We start from the raw sequence: 12,094 nt of genomic DNA, 5'->3' as shown, positions 1-12,094 counted from the left end.
TAGAGAACATGGAAAAAGTGAGTTTTAGAGTAATTTGAATGTGGAGACAGGGCTGTGGCTTGACAAGCTAGTACACCTGAAAATGGTCTTTGCTAACCAAAACATAAAGGGCTTCTGCACTTTTACCTTTAGACCAGCATAACCAGCCTGACCATGAACACCAGGAACTCCACTTGCCCCCTGGAACCAATAATAGAAATGTCTCTGTGTATTAATTCAATAGGACTACATGTCATATAGTTAAATGTTTATTAGAAATTAGTTAACATGTCATACCATACCAATACTGTATTCTGTTAATAATTATGCATTGTTTCACAGCACTGTATAGCATTTGGTTTTGTAGATGATACATTTTTAAGGGATCTCTCATGTTAAAAGAAAAGATCTTTTAACTGTAACCCAGTTATTTGGGCAGCGCCTGGGGACCCCTGGTGGCAGGACAAGAGCACAAGCTCGTCAACAGTGCATGTTCTTGCCATGAGCAGGGTGCCACAGTGCCCCCTTTCTTGTTCAGGTCTATTAATATACCTACCCGATAGACTACAATGACTCTATGGGTAGATAGTGGATTTAATTCATTAGCCATGTATAAAGGAAAGTAATGTAGGCAAAACAGATACTTGGATGTACAATTCAGGAGTCAGTAATTTGCACAGTAGTTACAATTCATGACTAGTATAACCGTGGTCTTAACTAGATTTGAAGAGTACAGGCAGGAAAAGGAGAAAGATTTATGCAAATATAGCTGTGTCCACTCTGTTTTAAATCTGGTATGGTGCATAGATTCAGAACCCAGATTTACAGCAGACTATATTGAACTGCTGTCTCATCAACCAGAAGACCATATAATGTAAAAAGAAAAATGTACCTAAAAGTGAATGGCAACATGCATGAGCTGCCATGCCTGTGTGGTTTGTATTTTTATATCACCTTACCTTTATTCCTGGAAAACCTAGAGATCCACAAGAACCAGGGCTACCCTAATTAAAAGCAAGTAGAATGAAAAGCAAAACAACAGAAGCCAGTCTTACATTATTGCTTATATCTATTTCCAAATTATTTAATTTAAATATTCTTTCTTGCACAAGTTTGTGTGAAAGAACTATGTATTTGCTATAATGTTCCCCAGTATCTAGTTCCTGCAACATCTTTTCAAACATTTTTACTAAGATGAATATGACCTTGAACAATGGATCAAAGTCAAATTAGATTGGCCCCAATTCTAATTTCTACTAAACTGTATCATGAAAAGCCTTGGAAAAGTCTGATGTGAGAAATACTACACATATTAAGGGTACAGTCCTGAAAAAACTTCTGGGGAAGTGCTTTCTACTCTGAGGCAGTCCCATAGAATTCATCAAGGCTGCTCAGAGTAGCCCACGCTTTGTCCAGTAGTAATTATTTACAAGATCAGATTCCAAATTTTTTGTCTTTGCAAGGACATAAAATTCTATTTGAATTTATGTTTGAGTCTGGAACACATGAATAATACCTTGTTTTAGGAACCAAAGTACTCTATGTACAAAGCAACCAAGATTAATTTAAAGCATCTTAAAATCCTGTTCTGAATTATCCTAACATATTTAAACTAACTCCCTAGTATTTTATAAACTAATTTTGGTGAGTACTTGAAATGGTTTATTCTGAAGTTTCCTTACCTGCATTCCAGGGTCTCCAGGAATACCTTTTTCACCCTTCTCTCCATTTCCAGGTGCACCCTATTATCATTGAAAACACTCTGTTTAAACAGATTACCCAGAGATGACAGTCCTAGAGAGTTTTCAATGCGCGCATGGGCAGAAAAAGTAAAAACATAATTAGCAGTGTTATGGTTAGGGCCAGATATCTTAGATCGACTTTACATTCTATCCACCCCAGTGTCCACTGGCTTTAGTTACCCAGGAGTAGACACACCTGCTCTTCTCCTAACTAAGAATAACCTTTGGGATTTTAAGGTCCCAGCACATTTACTGGTTACAAATAATCAGGAACAAGATTTATTTATAAAATTATTTGCAGGGAGGGACAACACCCAAGAAACAAGTTTTTAAAAATAAGACAAAGAGAAAAATGCAGTTCTTACCCCACACCCCGAAGCCCCAGTTTTGCCTCCCAAACCTACACAGAGTAGTTCCTCTGACTTGCATTTCTATGTGGCAGGAAATGGCTGAAAGAAAAGGTGCTGCCTGGACTCAAAATACTCTGGGATTCATACTCTGGGTCATAATTTACGTCTCAGCAGATATTAACGGTGTGCGCTCTTCTCTCCCTTTCCTGCCTCCAAAAAAGATCCTGGTCCTAACAATTGTCTCTGCTTCCATGAGGCCCTGTGGATTTCCCTTCAGAAAACATGTTAATGCTGTCAAGCCTGCTCTCTGGCTGTTACTGCACAGCAGCATGGAACTCTTCCTGAGGCAGAACAAATGCTGAAGGAACTATGCTGGGGGCGGGGAGACTAGCAACTTTGCAGTGAGCTGTCCTGAGGACAGTCAGGATCTGTGGAGTTGGGAGGCTTCCTTTCCTATGCAATTCACACCTCTAAAATCCCACGTCATCTGCAAGGATGAACCTGGAGTTTGCTGTTCCTTCTGCTTCCCTGCTTTCTAATTGAAAAAAGACTGATGCCTGCATGAGGCCACATTTGATAGTCAGCTGTAAAAGAGATTGTTGGTGGACAGATTTTTCCAGAAGAGTTTGCAACGTTTATGCTTTCACATCAATTTGTGTGATGATTAAATTCCACAGTATAATGCCATGTTATTTCCTAAGTCATTCACTCACTGAAAAGGTGTTTTTAGTAACATAAAAGGAAACTCTGCCAGCATCATTTAGGAAATCAGAGAAATGATCAAAACACAGAAATTTAGGGCTGAAAGGAACCTTGAGAGGTCATTTAGTCCATCCCCCTACCCTGAGGCAGGTCCAAGTAAACCTAGACCATCCCTGACAGGCATTTGTCTAATCTGTTCTTTAAAACCTCCAATGACGGGGATTCTGCAACCTCCCTTGGTAATCTATTACAGTACTTAAATATCCTTATTGCTAGAAGGAAACGGAACAATGCATAACAAAATACGTTACTTACTTTGGGCCCATGTGATCCTTTGGGTCCTACCAACCCAGGCATTCCTTTTACACCCTAAATATAAATATGTAGAATTTTTTCATCTTAGCATGCAAAATATATTTAAGTCTTGTATAACTCTGAAGTTTTGTTCTGCCCTGAAAAGTGTCAGTAAATATGGCACCTTGTTACTCATTCAGACTGTAACCTGTGCATGTGTAGAGTCCAAAAAGCTTGTCATTAGAAAGCAAATTTTTGCCCTGAGTCAGTTGCACAGCTGTAACTGAGGACAAAATTACTGTGGGTGATGCGCAGCAGGAAAGATCCCAGCTTGACTCTCATTTCCCAGATTGAGTCTGCAGACCTGGAATGGACCCTTACAATATATGTTAATGGTCCCTTACAATGTGTGCTGCAGACTTGATTGGTCCCTTACAATATGTGCTAACTACTTATTCTAAGTATCAGGAGGTAGCCGTGTTTGTACTCCTTGTTGTTTTTGTGGATAACGACTATCTCTTCCACCTGCACTTCACTGTGAGGCTAGGAGTTCCTTTCCCAAACCTGAAGAAGAGCTGTGTGTAGCTTGAAAGTTTGTCTCTCTCACCAACAGAGGTTGGTCCAATAAAAGATATTACCTCACCCACTTTGTCTCTGCTGAGCTGGCCGTTAGCAAAAATTATCTTTTCATTTGTATATAATGTTAATTAGATCTGAAAATCACTGAGATTCCAATATAGGACTCCACAATACAATTTTTACAATTGTTTTTTAGACCAGAGGTGCATTTTAAATGTTTAGGATCTACAGCAAAGGACAGTCCATGACTCTGTAGAGTATATTGCTAGGATTATTCTCAGAGGGGTAGCCACGTTAGTCTGGATCTGTAAAAGCAGCAAAGAGTCCTGTGGCACCTTATAGACTAACAGACGTATTGGAGCATAAGCTTTCATGGGTGAATACCCACTTAGTCATAAGCATGTCATCCGACGAAGTGGGTATTCACCCACGAAAGCTTATGCTCCAATACGTCTGTTAGTCTATAAGGTGCCACAGGACTCTTTGCCACTAGGATTATTCTATCCATTTTGACTACCTGGAGTGCTACAACTCTAGCCAAAGCACACCTGTCATAGAGGAATTACTCTAAATACCATGATTTCATTTTCAAAATAGACACTGGGACCACACTTATTTTTCATAAGTAATACATCAAGGTTGGCTGCCTGACAGTTTGACCTGTCTTCAGTAGAGCCTGAAACTTGCTGAAAAAATCTAATTCATCTTTCCATTAAGATAAACTAAATACAAATGTCTAAGGAAATGAATGAAACTGTGAGATGGATAGGGAAAGAAATTCAGTGCCAGAGATAATAAGGTTATGTCTACACTGGCAATTGAACGACAAAACTTTTATCTTTCAGAGGTGTTAAAAACCCCTCCCCGCCGAAAGACACAAGTTTTGCCGTGACAAGCGCCAGTGTGAACAGCGCATTGTCGGCAGGTGTGCTCTCCTGCCAACAAAGCTGCTGCTACTTGTTGGGGTAGAAGTTTTTTGTCAGCAGGAGAGCTGACAAACAGTGGCTACACTGCACGACTTTTAGCGGCACGGCTGTGGCAACACAGCCACGTCACTAAAACCTGTATAGTGCAGACATAACCTCAGTCTTGACAGACTCTTAGTGAGTTTTTGCTAATGTGTGTAAATTCAGCCCGGCACTCAGGCAGTTTGTCAATGGTGCAGAGTGGGGAAAAAGGACAAAGGCGAATGGTATTTCCTTTTACCCTCCTGCTCTGGCACAGAGGCACCTCATGGAGGGAATAGGTGGGCTGCAGCAGTAACATGATGGCTGGCCTGGCCTCTGTCTGCCAGTACAATACTGGATAACAGCATTTCTATTGATGATGGTGGTATATTACTCAATAAAATAAATGTCCTTTATATATAATCTGTGCAAAAATGCATCATGGGATAGCACTTATAGTAAACTGAGTACAGTAATGTTTAAAAATAGACTTTAATTTGCAAACCTTTTCTCCTTTAACCAGGAAAAAATCAGGCGGCCCAACCAACAATGGCTGTCCTGGAGATCCAGGAGGTCCAACATCACCCTGTGAAAGCCAGAGAAGCAGTAAAAATGAACATCTGGTTCAACACACTGGCTCTGCAAGGCTTCAGAACATTGAAATCTCCTACTTACAACACTAACATCTCTACTATCATTGAACAGCTTCTGCTGATCTGTGGGTACAAAGAGCTCTGCAGAGGCCTGTCAACCATCCGGCACTCTTTCAATCAAAGGAAGGTAATGCTCCCTATATCCGTTACAGGAGTATATAGGATACTGTACTATACCATGGTACTTGCAGTGCCAATGAAGTCAGTGGGACTTCAAGCAGGTGTCACAGTCTGCCTACATGGATCTCTGTGCAGGATCAGGGCAGGGCTGGAGGGATTGTTTCATAAGTAAAACTATATGAACATCTGTAACTAACCATAGTAACTGTATACTAAGTAAAGCTATAAGGACTATGTATTTTCCTAGGCATATATACATTTAATTCTACATCCAGGCCACCTTTAATACCACTAACTGTTTGCTTACCAGCTCCCCCTTTTGTCCATCCACTCCAGTACCTGGATTGCCCTAATGAAAAAGATCAAAACTAGCGATGGTGAGTAAAAATAATCACAAAAATGCTTGCAAAATAATTTAACAATTAAAGTTTTTGAAACTTTGCTAACAGAAATAGTCAAATGCTTTAAATATCAGCATAAATATATATTTCACTGAAACTGTACCAACCCCATGGAAAGCAGACACTAACCTGATCACCTTGCAAACCAGGAAGGCCCGGAGCTCCCTTTAAAAAAGAGAGTCAAATAACTTAATATTCTGACTTGAAAGCAAAGCTTTTCACTGAGCATGAGCCAGAGCTGCAACTCTTTATTGGGAGCACCTGGAGGCAAAATTTCTCTCAGAGCTCACCTGAGGTGCACAGGCTGTGTGCCTATTGCCTCACCTCCCCATTGAATTGTGCAATCCCTCCCTAGCTCCACTTGTCTACCCTTAGTGGAGTGGAGCTCTGGCTCCATATCTTCCCTGACTCCTTCAGGGCTTTGTTTGCAGGGAAGGAGTTGGGAGAGAGCATTAGCAGCACTTTTCTGTGCCCAAGGACTGGAATTCTATGTGGACCTTACATGTGTGTGTGCACAAGCTTGTGGAAGGGTCCTTGTACTCTCATTCCCCCACTGCAGACCTGTGTAAGGGCCAGGCAGAATCAGGCACTTTAATTAACTGCCTTATAGCAAATGTCTAGGCTTGAATTTACACTGGGGCTGAACTTTTTAGATGAGTGAACAAGTATTTATATATAATGTCAAAATGCAGTATTATAGAACAGTGCCAGTCTTACCTGCAAGCCTGGTTGACCTGGCAATCCATGTGGGCCCCTTAGCCCCCTAGCGCCCTGAAAAAGAGGAGAAAAGATGTATTTGTTTGTGAAAACACTAGCATCTTAATTTCTTCCTCGCACAGAATTGCTCAACATGTCACATAGTGGCTCCAAACTCTCATTAAGCTCCTAATTGCCTATATCACTTGGACTCCATCTACGGCCCATTGGCACTATTCCAGTCATATACAACTGGCAGCGTCTTTATTCCCATTTGACTGATGTTCTAGAACAATTCCTAGGTCATGCAGTATAGACGCTATGTATATGGTTATGTATAGTAGTATATAGTACATTATATATACTATAACTATTAGACAGTTATACTAGTATAGACTATTGTTGTTTGCGGTGGTCTTGTAGCCGTGTTGATCCCAAGATATCAGAAAGACAAGGTGGGTGAGGTAATATCTTTTATTGGACCAACATCTGTTGGTGAGAAAGACAATCTTTCAAGCTACACAGAGGTCTTCTTCAGGTCTGGGAAAGGTGGTAAGAGTGTCACAGCTAAATACAAGGTGGAATAGATTCACAAAATGATCACTCCTTATCTGACCTCTCAGTCCTCATCCTCAAAGGAAACTTGCATAACACTTTCAAAAGATGAGTTTGGGAGCTTAAATTCATAACTTTGCTAGACAGTAAAAAAAAAAGTCTTAACAAAGACAATGGATTGATGGATTATTACAACAATCTATATCCCAGTAACCCCTCTTTTTTGCCAAATGACTGCAGAGATATTAACGGACCATTTCACGTTTAATGATCTCTTACAAAATGTGTTTATTTATGCTCAACAATCTGTTCCACCTCGTATTTAGCTGTGACACTCTGACTACCTTTCCCAGACTTGAAGAAGAGCTCTGTGTAGCTCGAAAGCTTGTCTCTCTCACCAGCAAAAGTTGGTCCAGTAAAAGGTATTACCTCATCCAGTACACACTAGTCTCTCTAGTATACACTAGTCATGTATATAAATAATAGCATGTTGAAAAGAATTAAGCTCAGGTTACCAAAACACTGGAGATGCTATAGCCCTTGGGATATAAAAAAGAGGGTCCCTGAGCTATAGGGAGGAGGACTGCTTAACAAAAAAATAGAAAATATTTCATTTGGGATTTTATTTTTATGGCCAAATTCCAAGGCACTCGGTGCACTCTGGGAAGACCCAGCAGCCCCACACAGTGAGGATCTGCCCCCATCCACTGCTTGCTTGTCACAGAGATTTCCGGGGGCTTGTGAATGTGATGGGGCATCAGTTGGTCAGTACTCTGCAAATCCACTGGACCAAAACCACATGCAATGTGGGAAGCACGGGCAATGTCTGCTTCAGTTCCTCACGGCCAGTGATGGTGAATCTGACCTGGCTATGTTGGCTTGCTCATCTATTCTTGTGACTTTTGTCCTCTTGCACCTAGTATCGTGTGCTCCAACAGTGAAGCAACCTAGCACCCTCCAATCACATCAGCTTGAGCCTCACTCATGATACACTCTGTCATCTTCTGCTTTTCCTACACTATCTTTAATCTCTCGTGTATGGGTGGTAATAGTGAAGGCAAATCAGGTTAAAAGCTGTTGGTCTTTCTCTCTCCTACTATCATTCACTACTACATTTTCAATGAGACCATTCATAAGTAAGGATTACTCACTTTTAATACATGGCAGTAATGTACTCATGCTTTAGTATGTTGTTCAAAACGATCAGGCATATATGTGAGCAGCAGAAAGATACTTACAGGTGTGCCAGGGGGGCCTGGTTCACCTCTTGGTCCCTGGAATGAAAAGTATTTTTCTAAATAAAGGATCACACTTTCACTTTACCACAGAATTATGAGCCAACACGTGATTTTCCATCATATAGAAATAATCATATAAATGACATCAAGCTTTGGGTTTAAAGAACTTGATATCACAACATTTAAATATATAATTTAACTACCGACATACATTTAAATATTTTGCAGAGAATTTTTCTAATAAATTTTATAATGTTATCTACATACTAAAGCTTTTAGTATTTTAAAGGAAGACTGGCTTCCTCAAGCCCAAATTTTCTTTTTGATATCAAAGTTAAGACACAGTGATGAATAGTGACAACACAATAATTTCCAGGGCAATAGACTAGTGTCATTAGTACAGGATTATGATGTCAGTACTGGATCAACCAAAAGGAATGAGGGAACATTAAGGGAGAAAGCCTTTATGAAAACACAAAAATGTCCAATAATAAAGAAAATACATAAAAACAATAACTGACTTCAGATACAGATGCACCTATGAGTCTCTAAAACAGGGAACAGCTCATAGGAGAGTAGCTGAAGTCATGTATTTGATTATACTTTTGTTGATTTGATTTTACTTTAAATCATAAAAATACTCCCAAACTGCATGCATGAAAAATGAATTAGTGATAAAGCATGGGAGCTCCAGCACTTCGCTCAACAGTTTCACTGTACTGTATTCAAGTTAGCAAAATCGCCTACATTTAAACATAGGGTTAAGTAAAGTTTTTACTATTAGTCTAACTCCAGATGAATTGAAGATTAAATGCAAAAGATAATGAGCCACAGCCTGCATTCTGGTGTACCGCTGTGTGAGAGAATGGAAGAGAGAAGGAAACATTCTTCCTATCTTCAAGCAACAGGGCAACATCCCTCCAGAGAGTGAGTCCACCAAGATATGTGCATGACTACCATAGCAGAGCACTCGCTATGTGTCTGCTCTGCTCCACTGAATTCAATGGGAGTTTTGTCCTGGTTGTAGGGCAGTGATGGATTAGTTTAGACATCTTGAGATATAAAGGTCTGGATCTTCAACTGGTATAAACCAGCATAGCTCCACTGACGTTAGTGGAACTATATTTACACCAGTTAAGGATACGCTCATAAGTTTGTTTTTCCTTTTAAAGCATCGTTAAAATTTTGCATTATTATGATGTGGCCAATCCCAGTACCTTACTGCTTTGCTTATCAGTATCCTACCGGTTTGCTGTTCCCCTTTCCGTGAACCTCCATCTCTCTCTCTCTCTCTCTCTCTCTCTCTCTCTCTCCCCTCTGTCTTTTAGATCCCAATCCTGCAAAGGCGAGTAAAGTTACTTTGTGCATAAGTGTTTGCAGGATGGGAGCCACAGTATAACCTCTTTTGTGGCAGAGTCCATGCCTTCCTTTATGTTTGAAAAGGACCTAATACATTGTAGGCACTGTTAGAAACAATGATAATGATATCCCCAAGTAGATGTGGTGTGCAGGAAGCAGATGCGTATTAAACCAAACCTGCAATCAGCAGCAAGCACTAACTGGAAGCAATTAGGAAGCACAAAGGCATCTTACTGAGAGAAGCAGCTACAAAGCCTTCATCCATGTGTTATGTGAACTCACTATGCCAATTGTGTTACCCATCAGCCCCAAAATTCAACAAGTGTTTGGCTTTAGGTCCATATTGTCCTCTATTGTCCATGGCAATTTGAAGTTCTGTGTCCCACAGCAACCCTAATTCCGCTTCTTTTGTACATTTGTAGAATCTTCCATTACTGAACACAATGGTAATTTTAATGCCTGTCTATATGTTCCTAGAGACTTTGGGGGCAATGTATAGCTGTTGTGGGAATTTCCTGCCTTTAGGGCAATTAATATCTCAATCTGTATACTGCAGTTAACATATTTGCATTTAATTTCTGTTTTAAAAAGAGATAAATTAGCTTTTATTAAACAATTTGAAGTTATTAGAATATTTACATTTGTTATACATGTCTTCCTACATTTTATGATTATTTCCACAATAATATACTTACTGGAGCACCTCTAATGAAATCTGAAATATATGCAGAGTTTCCTTTTTCTCCTTTTTGCCCAAGAACACCCTGAAAAATCAGTCAGTAATTAAAAATTATATTATGTTCTGTAATAACATTATGATCCGTCCTCTGATACTCTTAAGTTACTGTACAGTTTCAGTGATAACTTCTCAGTTTTGACGGCATTAATACTCTCTATACCTCCCAGCCATATTTAATTTCAGTGGACACAGTGGCTACTGGCATGTAAGTTCTTTACCTTTCCTAAAAATTCAAACCAGGGGCTTGGGGTGCAGGAGTGGCTAGGGGAGCTCAGGGCTGGGGCAGGGGGTTGGGGTGTGGGAGGGGGTCATGGCTCTGGGCTGGGCGTGCAGGCTCTGTGGTGCGGCTGGGGATGAGGAGTTTGGGTGCAGAAAGGGCTCCAGGTTTGCAATGGGGGGGGACTCAGGGCTGGGAGGACAGGCTCTGGGGTGTGGCCGCAGATGAGCAGTTTGGGGTGCAGGAAAGGGTTCTGGGTTTGGAGGGGGACTCAGGGCTAAGGCAAGGAATTGGGGCGCTCCCCGTCAGCGGTGCAGCCGGAGTGCAGAGGCAGGCTTCCCGCCTGTCCTGGCACCGAGGACTGTGTTGCGTTCCTGAAACAGCCAGCAGCAGATCAGGCTCCTAGACAGAGGTGCACAAGCAGCTCTGCGTGACTCTCGCCTGCAGGCAATGCCCCTCCTGCCCCCAGCTCTCATTGGCCGGGTGGTGCTTGCAGCGGGGGGTAACATGCGGAGCCCTGTGGCTCCCCTGCCTGGAAGCCAGACCCGCTGCTGGCCGCTTCCGGGGTGCAGAGCGGTGTCGGAACAGCTCGGCACTAGCCTGCCTTAGCTGGGCAGCACCGCCTACGGGACTTTTAATGTCCCAGTCGGCAGTGCTGACCAGAGCGACCCAGTGCCTGACATGCCGCGACAACCTGAACTTTGAAAAATGCTGCTGTAGCAGAATGGACCTGTCAGACAGAGGCTTTTCTGCAACTGTCCCAATGAAAGCTATATTTACCTCTGCCTTATTTACACTTATGTCTCTAAACAAATTTTGAGTTTGATTTCTTTGTACAACAAAATATTTTTATTAAATGAATCTTGTCACCTTTTCAGCTACTTAAGCTAGGATTTTATGTTGTCAACCCTTCCTTTAATTTTTCCAACCATTTATTTGTGATTTAAAGGGACAATAATAGGTATATATTTAATAAAAGTGTAATTAACATGTATTTAATTAATATAGGAAATTATACAGGAAAATGACGTAAACAGGAAGTATCAGGGGAATTAACAGCCCATTGTGATACTGGTAGTAGGTAATCAAGTTGGTATTTGGCGCAATAAATCAGTTAGTAAATTGGAGTCAAACTATATATAGAGCTTGATGTGGCATTATTATACTCAAGTAGATAATTAAGATATTTGCTCTGACTTTGTCATGTTTTCCTAGAAAGCCCAATTTCTTGGTGTTGGTATTTTAGTTTGGATCCAAGGCTGCGTGTCTGTTCTTTTATGTTTTTATATGCTGGGAGTGATAGGTCTGCAAAGGCTCAGATTTCCTTGAACCAGCTAGATTCAGGCTATAATTTTGTTCCATGTCTCACTTTTTCTTTTATTTCATCCCTCTACTTCTTGTAGGTGAGAGTCTAGTCCGTGAGCCAAAGTACAGTCAGAGATTTCCTAGCAGCTACCGTTACCATGTTGAACAGAAGTTATTCTATTGTTCTGAAAGATGTAGTGGGTTAGATTTTTATCAAA

General features: G+C 40.9%; 1 protein-coding gene across 1 annotated transcript in view; it reads right to left on the bottom strand.

Moving 5' to 3' along the window:
- COL4A4 (collagen type IV alpha 4 chain) overlaps positions 1-12,094 on the bottom strand; it is a 129,633-nt gene that overhangs the window by 74,099 nt on the left and 43,440 nt on the right. Inside the window, exons 6-9 of the mRNA XM_078854334.1 lie at positions 10,311-10,379; positions 6,485-6,538; positions 5,099-5,179; positions 1,662-1,721 (exon numbers count right to left, since the gene is read on the bottom strand). Of these exons, the coding sequence (XP_078710460.1) occupies positions 1,662-1,721; positions 5,099-5,179; positions 6,485-6,538; positions 10,311-10,379 (264 nt within the window). The remainder of the gene's footprint in view (positions 1-1,661; positions 1,722-5,098; positions 5,180-6,484; positions 6,539-10,310; positions 10,380-12,094) is intronic.

This window comes from Lepidochelys kempii, chromosome 9 (assembly GCF_965140285.1).
Source record: "Lepidochelys kempii isolate rLepKem1 chromosome 9, rLepKem1.hap1, whole genome shotgun sequence".
NCBI classification, from domain to species: Eukaryota; Metazoa; Chordata; order Testudines; family Cheloniidae; genus Lepidochelys; species Lepidochelys kempii.
The sequence above is the reverse complement of the archived record's forward strand: the minus strand, read 5'-3'. Positions and strand labels throughout refer to the sequence as shown.